We start from the raw sequence: 17,974 nt of genomic DNA on the forward strand, positions 1-17,974 counted from the left end.
CAAAACTTTTTTTTTCAGAACAAACTTTTAATCAACTGATCAGTATATCTGTGCAAACTGATAAAGAGATAGATGTATGCTGGTTGTTCTCTGAGAAGAGCTGAGAATGCCAGCCAGGACTGACTGGATATTTGTTGCTCTGTGCCACAGGTTTGCTGTCGCTGAAGGCTGCGCTGGATTTTGAGCTGTGCCGCGAGTATTACCTGTCAGTGGAAGGGGCGAGGGGCAAACCACTGCTCACTGACATTGCCACGGTTATCATCAATATCACAGACGTCAACGACAACCCGCCTGTCTTTAACAGCAGTAGCTACAGAACCGTGATTGCAGAGGACATTTCACCTGAGGACATGGTTCTGCAGGTATCACACTTTTATTTTAGAAACAGCTGGTTAAATAAATAAATAATCTAGTGTTATTTCAGTATTATTTATATACTATAAGAGTATTTATCATTTTTTTTATTTTTAATAATTAAGTTTAATAATTTAATTATGAGCTTTTGTCCTTATTATATATATTTTTAAATAGTTTTTATTTAAAAGTTTTGGTTTTAGTAATTTTAGTACTTAAAAAAACTGACAACTGAAAAAAGGTTTAATTAGTTAACATTAGTTAACTCCTTTAGCTAATGTGAACAAAAAATGATCAAGACTTCTACAACATTTATTAATCTTAGTTAATGTTAATTTCAACATTTACTAATAGATCAATAAAATCAAAAGCTGTATTTGTTAACATTAGATAATGCACTGTGAACTAACATTAACAAAGATTTATAAATACTGTAACAAATGAATTGCTCATTGTTAGTTCATGTTATTTCATGTATTAACTAATGTTAATAAATGAGACTATTGTAAAGTGTTACCATTTTAATGTTTTCTTTTAAATATTTATATTCTATTTTATTTCACCCTTTTTTAACACTGAATGTGTCTAGTTTTAAGGATGCTTTTTTTAACGGAAAACAAGAGAAAAGAGTAGTATGAAACAGATTTTTTTGGGGGGGGCTGTTATCCTGTTACAGTAGACCTACCTTTGATTTCACAAATAATGTGTCTCAGACTTTCTCCACAATGCTTTCAATGAAGCAAAGTGAAGACAGCTGTTGTCAATCTGGTGACGGGATTGAAACAAGCTATTGTGGCAGCTGTTAAGCGAATGATTTACCGCATCTGTCATTTAAGCAATCAGAAAAACATTCTGAATGCAGCAATCAACTAATGGTGATTGTTTATGAGCACTCACAGCCTTTTCAGATATTCATTGGGACATTAGGCGTGTCTGATGCAGACCGCTGGATTTGAAGAATCGGCAGTAATCCAGAGCTTTAAAGCTTTGCTTAAAACCACTCAGGTGTGCTCATCTTCCTTTCATTCACTGTGCATTTTTCTCAGGTAATTGCCTTCGACCTTGATGGGCCTCCGAATAACTTCATCATGTACTCCATTGTGAACGGTGATCCAAAGCAGCAGTTCAGGATCGACCCTCGCACCGGACACATAACGGTCCGCTCCATGCTGGATAGGGAAGAGGTGAGTTCCTGAATCGCAACCCAGAACACGTACTTGCTAGTTATCAGGGATTTAGTTATATCCTCTGATCGCAGATAAACATTTTAATCACTACTGTGGATATTTGACTGTTCATATCTTCAAAATCCCACTGACACAGCCCCTCGCCTTTCAGATAACGCACTACTCATTAACCGTGCAAGCTGCAGATGAAGGCGATCCCCCTTTATCCTCTGCCGTCCAGGTGACAGTGACCGTCTCTGACGTCAACGACAACCCACCGACGTTCTCCCAGATCAGTCACAGCCTCGTTCTTCAGGTAAAAACACACACATCCTCCAAAACCTACTTTCTTGCCTCCCTGCAAAGCTAGTCAATGAATTGACTTTCTTCAAACAGACAGTTTTAAGTCTTCCAAGACACCGTAATATCACGGCAAACAATTTAGAACAAATTCAAATGTGCATCAGAGACAACCAAGCAAATATTTAAGGATTACAGTGGTTATCACACATAGGGCGCTATTTTAACAATCTAAGCGCATGGTCTAAAGCGCACAGCGCAAGACCACTTTTGATAGTTTTACGACGGAAAAATTGTCTAAAAGGGTTGTCCCTATTCTCTTAATGAGTAATGGGTGTGTTTTGAGCGTAACATGCAATAAACCAATCAGAGTTTCATCGCTCATTCCCTTTAAAATCCAGTTTCGCACCATAGCGGATTGCTGAGGTTAAAGCGCGTAAGTAGACCATCTACGGGACAAGCCGGATTCCACCATATCTTTATGTACACAATAATAATCTTTTACATTGTAATCCTTTTATTTTTAATATTTGGCATGTTTGTGTGCTGCTGCCTGTGTGTGTAATAAGCAGACTGGATGCGCTTTGTGCACCCGCCTATAGGCGCATATTACTAATGCGCTCTTTAAATAGCAAAACAAATAATTCAGTTGGTCAATGGCAACAATGCGCCTGAACACACCTCATTTTCAGACCAGCACGCCCATGGGCGCACAAATGGGCGCAAATGCATTTGCTACTTAAACAATGTGACGCAGGATGTGAAAATGATAATTGCGTCAGGCTGAAACTAGCAAAAAACACTTGCGCCGGGTGTATGATGGGGCCCATAGTGTTGTGGGACATCAAAGGTGCCAAAACCAACCAGATGCCTTCATGTACTGCTTTGTTTTCAAGTTTCGGACACAGTTGTCATCTCATTTCTGCTCTAAGCTGCACATGGGCATAGGGGAAAGCAAGAGTTCAGGCAATCGGCCATGCATAATATAGCTTTTTTTTTCTGTGCCAGCATTCGGACCGTCTGTTTACCCCTTTAGTTTCAGCCGGATCCATTGCTTCTAATTATAGGGCCAACTCTGCTGACTTGGAAATATTTCTCACACCCCATTTACCTCACCTAAGGTGTCTGTGTCTTTAGAGTGCAGCGGCTATTTGGCACCATGTAGGAGGTCAGTAACAATTAGGCTCAGCTCTGCCAGCCAAGCATTCTGTTTCAATTACCTGTTCCAGTTGTGCCAGCTTGAACGGAGACGAGGAGCACATGTCAATCCAATCGGTTGCACTTTGTTGACAAATGAAGACAGTGTGATAAAAATCACCATCTGTTCTGGCTGTTCTTTCATTTCGACAGAATGTCTTTCTTTGTTGACATTAAAAATGAGTCATATGACAGAAATACGCTATTGATTTTGAAAAACAGAAAGAAACATACAAACATCGGAGCAGATTGATCATGGTTATTCTTTTCCAACAATTGTGATGATTTGTCTCTGGTCACCAAGACTCATTCTCTTGCCAAAGCAATAGAATACAATAAAACTCACTTCAGAGCAAGAATCATCCTGATCAAAATAATGTGTTTATGTTGTTTGTTTAAGAAAGGACAAGAAAGCCACAACTTTCCTAAAAGTCAGATGTTATTTTCCCAAGCATGTGCGGCTTGATTAATAGTGTTTTTCTGGATACAGGAAGGGGCTTCTGTTGGAAGTGGGATTCTGCAGCTGCTGGTAACAGACAGAGATACGCCTCAAAACGGCCCTCCCTTCTCCTTCCATATTGTCTCGGGAAATGAGGACAAGAGTTTTCTCATTGACCAAGGAGGACTGCTGTCTGTATACTCCCCGCTGAGGAGGAGAGGCAAGCCTCAGCATCTGCTAAAAATTCAGGTGAAAGATTTCAGTCATTAACTTCAGTTACAAGTACAACACATGTTTACAACACATGCTTGTTATAAGTTTAAAGGAATAGTTCAACCAAAAAATGAAAGACTGTCATAATTTACCCATCCTTATGTCGTTCTAACGGTGCGGTAACATTAGCAATATGTCAGCAAAATTTTGTGGGCAAAAAAAGGTCTGTTGTCTTTTGTCAATGGCATAGCAATATATGAAGCACTGCTAAATTAAGCAGTTTTCCGTTTATCAGCATGGTGAATTCAAGTGGAACTTTATTTTACAGTGTCCTTGTAACAAATGTTACATGTACTTACCATAGTAATAACAGTAAATTATGCGTAATTACATGCAGCCAAATCATAATCCTACCCTAACCCTATAGTAAGTACATGTAGTTGCTTAATATTGCTCAGTACTTAAATATATATTTACACTGTAACAATGACACCTTAAAATAAAGTGTAACCTTTTAGGACTATATGCATGTAATTATGCACAAATTATATAATAATTACTATAGTGGCTACATGTAACGTGTGTAACAAGGGCACTGTAAAATAAAGTGTTACCTATATTTTAATTCAAATTTGAATTGGAATCCCGAAACCTTTTTTGCTACCTCAATTCAAATTCAAGAATTGCGTTGGAAGTTCAAAAGCATTCTTAATCAAATTCTACATGTTGCTCAACCCAGGTCCGCATTCACTGTTATTATACAGAAAAGAGTAGCATGAACATTTTTCAAAACTTCTCCTTCCTGTCTTCCACAGAATAAAAAACAAAACAAAAGTCATATGGCTTGTAACAACATAAGCGAATAAATGATGAAAGAATCTTACATTTTTTTCGGTGAACCATCCCTTTAACTGAAATATGACTTGTATAGTGTAGCACAAGCTGAGCTATGGTTGTAAACTTGATTGTTATCTGTGGGCCAGGGATTTTATCACACCATCTTAAATTATTTAAAGCGACTCCTCAAAGGTCAGTGTATTGTTCACACGTCGCAATGTTTTTTTTTCACACTTCACATAAATATCATCTCCACAGGTCACTGACAGCGGCCACCCTCCACTGTCCTCTATATGCGTGGTGAAGATCAACATCACAGAGCAGAGTCGATATCCACCCACTGTGTCTCCACTAGAGGTTTTCATCACCACCGCTGGGGGGACGTTCTCCAAACGTGTCATCGGCAAGCTGCACGCTACGGACCAAGATCCCCAAGACATCCTGTCATACAAACTGGTCTCTGATGCCCCAGACCGAGGCCTGTTCTCTGTGGACACAGTGGATGGAAAGATCGTGGTGGAAAAGGACCTGGAGCCAGGCCTGTACCACTTGAACGTGAGCGTGTCTGATGGAACGTTTAGCATTTGGTCTGGAGTGAAGGTCCACGTTTGGGCTGGCGCTCAACATGCTCTGGATCAGGGCTTTACGTTGCAGTTGGCTGGACTTTCGGCTGAAGAGTTTGTGTCTGATCACTGGAGAGGCCTTCAGCGCAGCCTGGGCTCGGAGTTAAACATACCCAGACAAGAGCTCCACATCGCCAGCTTGCAACAACAGCCAAACTCCGTCAACATGGAGGTACTGCTGGTCCGTCGAGCTCAGGATGGCTCCGTCCAGCCAGTGCCTGTTCAACGCCTGACTGGGGTCCTTTCAAATGTAGAAGATACACTGGGTTTGAATGTCTTGAGACTGAAGCATGATGGTTGTGTGGGCGCTGGTTGCCCACCTCGGGGTTGCAGGAACGCAGTAGTGATAAGGCAGGGGAGAATGAGTAACTACGCCACAGCACGCGCAAACTTCATCACCCCGCAGCACAGCTGGGAGAGCGTGTGCTCCTGCAATGGTAGGCAGACCACCAGCCTCCTATTCTGCATTCCACAGAGGATAAACCCCAAGGCCCTGAATATGATCAAGTTTCTCACTTAGTTGCACCTTTGTTTTGACTGCTCTGGGCTTACTTAAAGGGGCAGTTAACCTTAAATGAAATGCCCTTTCATGTCATTCCAAAATCATTGGATTTTCATTGTCCAGGGAACACATTTAGCGGATATTTCAAGCTGCACCCTTTCATACAACAAAAACATATTGTGACCAGGGGCTTTTAAGCTCCAGTAAGGATAAAAAGCAATAGTCTATATCAGTGGTTCTCAATCAGAGGGCAAGGGCCCACAAGGGAACTTCAAGATTACTTTAAATGATTTAAAATGAGTCAAAACAAGCTTTAAATTTAAATCAAAATACTTCTTAAAATTGCCCCCTCATTAAGTTTTTGTTTTTGAAAAACTAGGATCCCTGTGTATTGGAAACATGAATGATGAAGCCTCATTTTGATTTCTAGTCCTAGAAAAGTCATGTAAATGAATAAAATCTTAATGTCATGGGTAATTTTATAATGTATTTACTTTTTTTCCAGCTATGCCAAGGTCTAAAATATTTTATCTGGTAGAAATTGTAAGAATTTATATATACATATATTTAATCTTTATCCTTAATCCTTATCCAGTAAATGATGAATGACTGGAAAAATTATGGGGCATTTGAATATTTGTGTGGACAATGGGGATGAACAGAAATCATTCTAATATGCACAATTTATGCTTAAGAAACCTTAAATTTTTTAGTACAACCAACTTGGATGTTTAAGTCATTTCAACTTAAACTAAACTGACTTAAATTAGTTGAATCTTGTATAACTTATTAAAAAAAGTAGAAAATTGCTAAACTTGTTTTGATGAGTTAAAGCAATGTACAAACACATTGTCATAACTTAACTTAACATAACTGTTTAACTTGATGCCAGTTATTAATTTCAAGAGGAAGTGGACCTTACTATTTATGCTTTCTTCTTCATTGCAGAGTCGGCTGTGAGGTTTGACGGCAAGGGTTATCTGAAATACCTCTATCAAATAGAAGAAGGCAATAATAACTTCCATCTGTCTCTTCGACTCAAGACATCTGCTGCAGAAGGCACAGTGATGTCCACCAATGCCTCTGACTGGGGAACATTAGAGGTACAACATTTCTCAAATACTCTGACAAAAGAATCTTTAACTTATTCTTTTGTCAGCCACATTCTTGCTCAGAAGGCTTATTTTGAATGCCCTGGTGTATGTTAAAGCCAGGTGTAAATCTAAAATGCAAAGAAATCCAGATAACAATGGAACGATCACAGGAAACTTCACGCCACCCCATGACAAATAAAACATGCAAATGTGTGCAACAGAAGCTTGTTTGTTCTCACGAACTTGCGCATTAAACGTGTTAATATTCAAGAGTGTATCCTATAAGGGAAGCAAAGAACTTGTGATGTGAATTTCATCCCGCCCTTTGAGCACATCAGTGATAAATCAACCTGTGTTTCTGAAATGAGTGTTATGATGAATTCATGGCTGACTGCTCTCAGAGGCACAGTGAGGGATCTTTGAGTAATTGTTTATTTAAACCTCTTAATGCAGCTTTGAAGCTTCAGCTACAGGAAGGGACTACACAAAAGAAAACCTATAAATTGTGAGAAATGTAAATAATGTGGAAAACATGACTTAAAACAGCAGCCTCGGTTTCAAAATCACATGACATAACTCTCGGAGGTCGTCTCATTTATGCGCCATAGTTGAATATTCAATTTAAGTGGCTTGCAACATCAAAAGTGCACTCTCCTTTTTTTTCCAAAGCTTTACCTCTGGGTTTTGGAAGATGGCAAGATGGACTATTTCATTGTTGCAGAGGGGCTTCAAAAGGAATTGTTAAACACGGCCAAGAAGTCTTTAGGGCATACATCTTCACATGCTGCATAGCCATGCATGACATAATTTATGTGTCTCTCTGGAGAATTAACATTCCGGTGCATATCAGCAAATTCCTATCACTTCACGTCTTATCAATCGTTTCATTCAAGAGGAGCGACAGCTCGTGCTTTTGAAACTTGCAAAGTTCAAATTCAAATCTACTCCTCAGCTAACATTTTTTAAGCTTTCTTACCTTTTAGCAATTACTTTCAAATGGAAATTAAGCCTATTTGAGCAAAGCCACCTCTGACAAGAGAAAGGGAATAAAAGGTGACTTGTCAGTTAAGCAGCTGTAGCATTTATGAATACCGACAGCTCTGATCTAACATTATTAAGAGAAGCAAGATCTGTTGCGGGATAGATATGGTGGAACTGATACACTTTAATGCTGTGAGGAGTCCGAGCATGGGGGCATTGATCGCAATAATTAGGTTTTTCTTCTAACTGGACTCGCATCAGGAGGTCTGTTACGAAACCTACCTCGACAGCATTGAAAGGAATCACAGGCACGCTCCCGATGCCAAGACTCTTCCAAACAGTAGGGTGCAAAATGATGCTTCGTTGGCCAGATTCTAAAGCAGCATTTTATCAAAGATGAGAGATAGAGTCAAGAGAATTTTAAATTTATTTATAAATATATACACTGATGAGCCAAAACATCATGACCAGACACAGCGGTAAAGCGGATATCATTGATCATCTCCTAACAAGGCCACATATTAAGGTCCGATTAGATTAGGTGATAAGCAAACAATCAGTTCTTGTTATCAGCATGTTGGATGCAGGAGAAATGGGCAGGAAATAAAGATCTGAGAGACTTTGACGAGGGCCAAATTGTTATGGCAAAGTGACTAGGTCAGAGTATCTCTGAAATGGCAAGGCTTGTGGGTTGCTCTCGGTCAGCAGTGGCGAGAATGTGCCAACAGTTGTTCAAGGAAGGACAAACCACAACCCGATGCCCGAGGCTCATCGATGCACAAGGGCATTGAAGGCTATCCCATCAAAAGGTCTACTGTGGCACAAGTCGGACAAAATTTTTATTCTGGTTATAGGAGAAATGTGTCACAGAGCGTCAAAACATTAAACAATCTTACTGACCCCAAGCTAGTGTATATACTTTAATATAAAAGCAATTCAGTCATTCACTACTAAGGGCCAAATTTACTAACAGCTTGCGCCAGCGCCAACCCTCTTTTGCCGTTAAAAAAGTAGTGTCAGGATCTACTGAAGACACTTAGTGAAAAAATAGCGCTGAAAAGACGTGGACAGGGTTATTTTTGCGGCTGACCTTATTGCGGATGCATTTGTAGGAGTTTCCCTTTAAGACACAAACCCGTCTTAAACCAGACGTCGTCAGTAGATCACAGGCAGAACTTTCCACTCCCATCTGAGCTTTTTCAGAATTACACTAATTTGCCTTGTTTAGGAATATTCCAGAGAATTGTGCCGTTTAATATTGTGTAATATAATAGTGTGTAAAATAATAGTTAGTTGAACTATATCAGCAGAATTTTATGATCTTCTCCATGCAGGTGGGAAAAGAATATCACTTCCTTTTAAGGATACTTTACACTGCTTGCTTGACCATAAATGTTTATTTATCTGTTGTTTTGTAGCTGATGTACAAGCACAGCGAGATCACGTGCTATGAACCAAAACTCAGATCGAACATTCACACTCGATGAGTCCTCCTGGGAAAAGTTCCTCTTCCTTTTTTGTGCTCATCTCACCACCATCATCACTGCACACTCAGCTCAACCCAGTACAGCAAAATCAAACAGCATCTCCGTACAATGAAAGCAAATGAGCAAAACCCATGGGCTGACTGGTATCAGATCAGAGCAAAAGGCTCTGTGCTCACTTCTTACATCACAAAACTCTCTGAAGATTCTGCCGCAGCAATTAAGAGGCTGGCGTGAAGGAGATGATGCTTAATAATGCATACATTTAGCATTAGTGTAATACTTTCAAATGTATAGTGCACACACAAGCTATGTTTTTTTTTTTTACACACAGCAGCAAAGTAATACATGCATATGTGAGTTATTATTTATGGGAGGAATGCTGAGGAGGCATAATGTCAGTGTGCTTTTGAATGCTCCTGATAGGACTGTTGCTTTGCATCACAAAGTCGTTGATGCGGTTTAACAAGAACTGTGTTCTCCATCGAGCTCTGTCTTTCACAATTCCCTTCAATGCTCAAAGGGCTTTCTTATCTCCCACAGAGCGAGCGCTGAGAGCACACGCTTCCAACTGAGCAAAAACACAAGCTATGTAACCTACCTCAGCAAGAGCCTTAACACAGCCCATAAATATGGAACTTTATTTTAAGCCGCAGAGTAGACATCAGGCTAAAGCTAATGAGTGTGAATTGTATACTTTTTAGGTGTTGAAATATTTTCTTTCATGCCAGAATGAAAGGTTTTTGGGGGTCAATGACATGACATTGACATTTTCTTTAATTAAAAATACCTATTCAAAATTACATTCAAAATGCAATTCATACTTACAGTGACTTGTATGTATGTATGTATGTATGTATGTATGTATGTATGTGAAAAGCTTCAAACTTTAAGCTTTAGAAGAAAAGTGGGTTACATTTTATTCTGATAGTCCACTTAAGAAGACATTCTACTTACTATAAATGACTTTGCAACTTCATACATGTCAACTAACTCTCTTTAGAGTATTTGTATTTTTTTTTAATTCCTCCCTGTTCTTTATCATGAACATTGTTATTTTGTCATTGACTCTTTTGTGTTTGTGTTTCTAGCTGGTGGACAAGGAGCTGAGGTTCAGATATGGATGTGGCAACGTGCCTTCTGCCAGCATACAGGTTGCCAACCACCCTGTGGCTGATGGCCGCTGGCATGATGTCTCTCTGGAGGTCAATGGCACAAGCCTTAGACTCACCATTGATGACAGCCACTCCAAGTCTGTCGTTCTGCCACAACCCTGCAAGCTCACTCAGTCCGGTGGGGCGCTGGTGCTGGCCGGCTCTAATCCCAGCACAGATGCAGAGCGACTGGGCTTCACGGGCTGTTTGGAGAGCTTAAGTTTCAATGGAGAAGCGGTGAGAGGAAAGGAGGGGGTGACAGGAACTGGCCCGCTGACCGGCACACTCTTTGGGATCTACCAATGCTGCTCTGATGTGAAGATCTGTGCCAGTAATCCTTGTGAGAACGGAGGCACTTGTGTTGAAGACTTCAGTGAAGGTGGGAAAGCAATGATGCTCTACTCACACACAGTCTATATTGTTTTACCTACTTCTTTATAAAATAAGTTATGCAAATTAGGTCACCAAATCTGTATTCCATTTGCATAATACGGTTTCCCATTTTGCTTGTCTACACCACAATTTTTTATATATGGATGATTATAATGCTACTTCGTTTAATGTGCATATGATGAATTCCTGCTGCCATGATCACTAGAAAATGTCCATAAACATCTCTGTAAAATGAAATGGATTTTATTGCCAAAATAGTAGTATAGAAATAATAAAAATGGAAAAGGTTTGATATGATAAAATCCATTCATTGGTAACACTTTAAAATAATGTTTAAATCGTTAACATTAGTTAATGCATTCAGTCTCATCAACTAATGATGAACATTACTTTTTATTATCATTAATCCAGGTTAATGTTAATATAAAATACTAATTAAAAATAATAAATTTTTAACATTTCAAGTTGTATAAATTAACTAAGGTATTATGAATAAACATGAATTAACAGTGAATTTTATTAAATTAACATTAACATAGATTAATAATGATATTTTAAAAACATGCTGTAAGAAATTATTATTCATTGTTAGTTTCTGATACAGTAGTAAGACATTGTTAAAGGACACAAAAATGTACACAAACATCTCTGTAAAATTAAATGCATTTTTTTAAACTAAAATAATAGTACATATAAGGTTTAATAAAATACAGATTGGACTGCAACTGATAAAAATGTATTAATTGGTAACACTTTACAATAAAGTTGAATCGTTTACATTAGTTAATTAACAGGAACATTAACCTAGATTAATAAATGTTGTAAAAAATTTAGGGCTGTCAATCGATTACATTTTTTTGTAATCGCATATTGTCATGAGTTAACTCGTGATTAATCGCGTTTAATTGCACTTTTTTTTTTGTTCTAAATGTACCTTAAATTAATACTTTTCAAGTTTGTAATACTCTAATCAACATGGGCATGGATACATATAGATGATTTATGCAAATGTTTATTATTGAAACCATAGTCAATATAGCATAAAGACGAGACATGTTTCAAAGGTCATAGATGTTTTTCAAAGAACTTGTTCATGTCTATTAGACACGTAGAAAGAACAAAAAAAATGCCAGGTTACCATTACTTCTCTTTCTTTGCACTGAGCAATTTACTAACACAAACACTAACACTCTTCTGAAAATGCTAAATGTACATTTAGCATTTATTAGCCTATTACATAGTTTGTCTCTCTCTGTGCCAATTTTGATGAAGCTAAATTCTCAATAAAACTGTTTTAATTGGTATATTTTACTGTTTCTGTTGTCAAACAACGGAATGAATTTGAAATGGTGACTGAAACGCGACCCAATAAACATAACCAGCTCTCCCTTCCAAGGACCAAGATGTTAAGTTAATCTGCACAAAAATTCTGATAATCGAGCCGTCGTCTGGTGAAATCAAATACACATAAGATAAAGACAATATCTGTGCTCTGATTTCGTATTTGTAAAATTAGAGAAGCAACATAATATCTGTGCTTAACTGAATAAAGCGCTGCTCCTCCGCGCGAGACGCAGAGAGCGAGAGAGAGAGAGAGAGAGAGAGAGAGAGAGAGAGAGAGAGAGAGGTGCGCGCGCGTGCTGCGAGAGCAGTACCAGCGATTCTCAGAAACTAAATAAGGTTTGGGCTTTGTTGAAGGGAAAAAATCGCTAAAGGGGTCTGCAATGTCGCTAAGTTGACAACACTGTGTATCTCCATTTCTCCAACTGGGGTTGGGCCACGGGTCAAACACAAAATACGCGCTGCGTTAAAAAAAATTGTGCGGTTAATATGATTTTGCGTTAACGCGTTATTAACGCGCTAACTTTGAAAGCCCTAAAAAAAATTATAATTAGTTTCTAATGCATGAACTAAACGTTATTGAAAATTGTCTCTAATTAATTTGAATATACCTGTAGTGCTAAACTAGCATACGCCAGAACATGGTCAGGTTGGATGGTTATTGAAAGTGCTAAAGTGATGCAAATGTATTCACTCCCCAACATATTTCACATTTTTTGTTTCATGTAATACAACTGTGAAGTAAGGAATTCATTTAAGAAGTCCCTTGATGGTTAAGGGACAACAAACCAAAATGCTTGAATTGTCTTTGGAGGATCTATAAGCAACACTACACAGATATGGAAATAAAGCTAGGGAGATGATCTCCATTGTATCTGCATCCAAAAGATATCTCAATACCCCAGTGTCAGTCTACTTTGATCTCAGAACAGAGAAGTTCCTATGGAAATGACTTTGTTATCTTGGCCATTAAAAGATGCATTTTTTTGAATGTCTGTCCTCCAGGGTTTCGCTGTAGCTGTCCAATGCTATTCAATGGCTCTCGCTGTGAGAACAGCAAGCTGCCGGACAATCCTTGTGCATCCCAGCCATGTGCCAATGGATCGTGTATGCCAAATAATCAAGGGTACACATGCAACTGCTCCACACAAATTGCTGGAAACAGGTGAGACTCATACAGCGGAGCTCTTGAAATCCCACATGCACATGTCCTTGGTGAAGTCTGAGTAATCTGCATGAAAATTAGTACTTGTGTATTCTGCCTTTTTATCTCTTTCATAAACCTATGCCCACACAGGTTACATGTGATATGTGCGTTTGGCATTCAGCCGTAACTCGCCTTGAGTTAACAATTTAAAACATTATTGATTGTCCTCATTCTTATATTACTCCAAAGCTTGAGCAAATTTGTCATTGATTGAATTTCAATCAATAGATGTCCTTCTGTGTGTCTGTCTCTGTGTGCATCAAATCATAATTACAGTTTATGTATAGCCCAAGACGGGAAAATTTACAAGCACTGCTTAGTTATCAAATAAGGTTTTTTTTTTTTTTTTTTTCTGTTTGGGGGAACTATGCAATTATGTCCAGTACACTGCACATGATATCTGATATTATTGTAATGTATAGTTATTTAAAAAACTATTATGTCGCAAGACATAAAATTATAGTAAGTAGTGAAAAATGTTGATTAAAACGTTTAATATTCATTTAACCTTTTATTTTTATTTAATATTATTTATTATGCATTTTTCCTGGAGCGCTAGTGCAAAATGCCATCTAAAATCCATCAAATTTTCACTCAAAATTGTTATATGAAAAAAAAAATGTTTTTCGACTTGTCTCTAATCTTTTGCAATGCATACGCTGATTTCACGCAGCCGTTATTTTGAAATCGAAAGCGAGGCTCCGGTGGGAAGAAAACCGGAAGTGTCGCCTTTAATCACAGGAGAGTCGTGAATGCGATGGCGTATTGTTGTGTTTAATGATGTTTTGTCAATTCTAAAACTGTACATACATTTCTTTCATACTTTAGACTATATACAGTGAAATTCATTTATAAATAAAATATTTTTTTAATTATTCAGAAAGTAAAAAAAGAAGCAGGAATGAACTATATAAATATCCTAAATTGGATATTAACATCCAAAAGTGTAAATCGCAGCAGCAGCTTCAGGTTGGTAGTCCAAAGGCATTGTTGTTTTTCTTTACTTCCGGGGTTTTTCCCACCGGAGTGAGTCTCACTTTCGATTTCAAAATGGCGGCTGCGTGAAATCAGCGTATTACTCTCAAAACTGGTTATGTAATCAGATTACTTAAGTAACTAGTAAAGTAATGCATTACTTTTAAGTTTACAACAATATATCCGAGTTACTTTTTCATACGTTTTTCATAATGCATTCCCATTTATTTTTTTTTTTAAAGAAATGTATCTGGTACACTTGATGTTTAGAATGTGGAAGATATTAACTTCTGATAATCCATAAATGACATACAGGATGGAGTGTCCCTTTTCCATTGATTAGTAATTCAGCTGTGGTGTCTGAGTTTGAATGTAGGCTATCTAGATCAGGGGTCGTTGAATAAATCAACTTGCTAGTCACGACTGTTTCCCGAAACTGTACTTTCGCAAAGTGGTCGTTCAACCACGCTGGTTTATGATGTCACGCACGTGGTGGAGTAATAACTTATTTTAATGAATCTGTTTGAGATTGAATTAACGCTAGATGTTTTGCTATAAATTACAGACATATCATCTGAGGACCATTTCTCATTTTTCTCAGTTATTTTGCTTCATTTCCAGATTCAGTCATAGGCTCATTCTTACGTAGTAGAGCACGTTCGCACATGCGCACTCTTCAAAAACGGTGTTTTAAATCTCTGAACAAACTAAAAGACGTAAATGACATCTGTATGTATTCTAAATAAAAGATATAGATTGTATTGAATGTCAGCTTGCTTATTTTGCTCAAGATAAGAATTTATTAAGTCCACATGTCATGCAAATCTGAAATTCTGCTTCTAACCACAGATCGAGAGCTGTCAACACTCCTACATTCAGTCCATTGTTCCTTCTCTTTGCAGATGTCAGATTGCGTGCTCTCCAAATCCCTGTCTGGATGGTTTCGCCTGTTCAATGGCGGGGAACTCCATCCACTGTGAGCGCACCTCCTCCCCTCCTTATGTGGAAATCGCAGAGATCTGCGCTGGCATATTGGGGCTTGTCCTCCTCGTCGTGGCCTTTGTGTGTTTACGAAAACGCTACGTCAGCAAAACGAAGCACAGGTCCGGCTGTGTGCAAGATTCCAATGGTTACTTCCCAACTTTACCCAAAAGCATGATGAAAGAAACTGAGATCAGCTCTCCCATGGAGATCAGCACTCTGATTGGCTCTGTATGTGATCCGGACAACAGTCCTTTCCGTTCACTCAAACCTCGTGAACAGCGGGAGCTCGTCCCTCAGGTGGGACCCCGGTCTCAGAGGCCTCAGGGTCCTGTGATTTGCAGCGTGGCCCCCAATCTACCTCCTCCACCCTCCACCAGCTCAGACAACGACTCTATTAGGAAAAACAATTGGGAGCATGACTACGAAGGTGAGAACTACAGTTTTATTGATTGTTTTCCCAGCTTCTACAGGCTCTTCACTTAATTTGGAATTTAGTCACATCATGAAAGATGAGAGAGGCGGAGGACAAATAGCTGCGTGTGCTTGTGCAGGTCAATGGAAAAGCATGTGAGGGTCATATTCAATTATATCTTCTGTTTTCTGCAGCTCTGAGAGATTCTCCACAGTTTCAAAACTGTCAATAGCACATTAAAAATTGTGATGTGCTGATATTTCAAGGACTGTTTTGCAACACTCAAACATTTCAAAAACAGTGGAGAATTAAAGTACATATGAATAGTTGTGCAAGCCCTACTTTTAATTTTTATATATATACTGTACATATATATATATATATATATATATATATATATACACTGTACAATGTGTCTCTGCTGTTTCTGCCACATCCACTACTGCGTTGATGGTGTGTGAATTTAAAGAGATAGTTCACTTTGAAATTAAATTTTGGTATGTTTTAGCCTACCTCAAGGGCATCCAAGATGTAGGTGTTTTTTTTTCTGCAGTAGTTTCAATTTTTATATTTTTAGGTCGAACTGTTCTTGTCTGTCAGTCTGATGCAGGTCTCCGTTACACGCGCCCTCAGATCACTTGGACGTGTCTGTGTATAAGAGCTAAAAACGATATAAATACTGTTTTCTCACACAAACCGCTCGTTTCGTGTCTTAGGCCATCAATGTGTACTTACGATGGGGAATTGTTTAAAGGAGAACTCCGTTCAATTTTAACATTGAACTAATTATTTTGTACATTTGGAGTGCTGTCAATACAGAGAACAACGACAAAAATCGGTGTTGCCTACACCGAGTTATTCTATTTTTAAAATTTGCACCCTGTTGACTTTAATGGGGCAAGTACTAAACCTGCTTTTAGCCTCCTAACATCCTTGATGTGTCATTACAAGTGCACAGAAAATGTGAGTGATTCCTTCAGAGTGATCAGGAGTGAATCTGACTGCAGTAGATGTGAAAGAAATGTATAAAAACAATGTTATTTAAGCCAGCGCACATACCTGTGTTTACATCCTGTTTTCGGTTGAAGTCCAAAGTAGTCGATTGCCGAGTTCACGCGCGTGATCATAGGTAACTAAACCTATGCGCGTGAACTCGGCAATCGACTATGGACTTCGACCGAAAACAGGATGTAAACACAGGTATTTGCGCTGGCTTAAATAACATCGTTTTTATTCATATCTTTCACATCTACTGCAGTCAGATTCACTCGTGTTCACTCTGAAGGAATCACTCACATTTTCTGTGCACTTGTAATTTTTGTCGTTGTTCTCTGTATTGACAGCACTCCAAATGTACAAAAAAATGAGCTCAATGTTAAAATTGACCGGAGTTCTCCTTTAATTTGGACAATGGGTAATTGTTTTAATTTGGACTCTGTGCATGCTCTTTGAGACAGTGACCATAGACCTGCATTAAATGACTGTCAGACAAGAACGGTTTGACCTAAAAATATCAAAATTGAAACTACTGCGGAAAAAAAGACACCTACATCTTGGATGTCCTTGAGGTAAGCTAAAACATACCAAAATTTAATTTCAAAGTGAACTATCCCTTTAACACTGTAGATTGTCATAACTGTTATAAGCAGTGCAAAAAAAACTGTCACATCCCACTGGCATATAGTGGAAGACTCAAGTGAATGAACGCCACACAGCAGGGAGAGGAATTTTCTGCTCTTGCCATTATTCGCCTTATTCACCTCGAACGTTCCACCGAGCCTGAGGGGTACACTGACCACTTCCGGGAGTTCTCACAACGCGATTTATCTCAGTGCAATGGCGCCTCACGGCTGTGTTCCCCAATGTAAAAAAAATATATTGCATTACAATAAGTGTGTTGGGATTGTCAAAACATTTTTAGTAACTAAACTGAATTTTATTAGGTTTAGTGACAACATGTTACAATGTTTACATGGTAGCCTACAATTTCTGGTAAGCTACACTTTTTTATTATTTCAATTCAATTCAATTAGTGTGATTTGATTTAATATTGACTCATTTGGATAAATATTAGGTATTCAAGATAGGCATTACATTTTCTAAAGAAAAAAACAACTCCCCTAATGCTGTAAACATACAGAGAGACATATCAGCTGGCAGTATTATTTAAGGTTAAAATAACTCAAATTAAATATAATGCGTTTTTTTATTATAATAACAACTTTATTTAATGATATAAGTACAAATATAATAAATATGTAATATAGTAGGCCTACACATATTTAGCAAAATACTCTCTATAGCTCTTTTTTTCTAGC

General features: G+C 38.2%; 1 protein-coding gene across 1 annotated transcript in view; it reads left to right on the forward strand.

The window, feature by feature from the left end:
* Positions 1–17,974, forward strand: part of fat2 (FAT atypical cadherin 2) — a 49,778-nt gene that overhangs the window by 28,990 nt on the left and 2,814 nt on the right. The window contains exons 15-23 of the mRNA XM_081383575.1: positions 151–362; positions 1,401–1,538; positions 1,693–1,836; positions 3,508–3,705; positions 4,765–5,566; positions 6,580–6,734; positions 10,282–10,723; positions 13,084–13,243; positions 15,163–15,671. Of these exons, the coding sequence (XP_081239701.1) occupies positions 151–362; positions 1,401–1,538; positions 1,693–1,836; positions 3,508–3,705; positions 4,765–5,566; positions 6,580–6,734; positions 10,282–10,723; positions 13,084–13,243; positions 15,163–15,671 (2,760 nt within the window). The remainder of the gene's footprint in view (positions 1–150; positions 363–1,400; positions 1,539–1,692; positions 1,837–3,507; positions 3,706–4,764; positions 5,567–6,579; positions 6,735–10,281; positions 10,724–13,083; positions 13,244–15,162; positions 15,672–17,974) is intronic.

The sequence above is a fragment of the Scardinius erythrophthalmus genome, assembly GCF_964197995.2.
Source record: "Scardinius erythrophthalmus genome assembly, chromosome: 13".
Classification (NCBI taxonomy): domain Eukaryota; kingdom Metazoa; phylum Chordata; class Actinopteri; order Cypriniformes; family Leuciscidae; genus Scardinius; species Scardinius erythrophthalmus.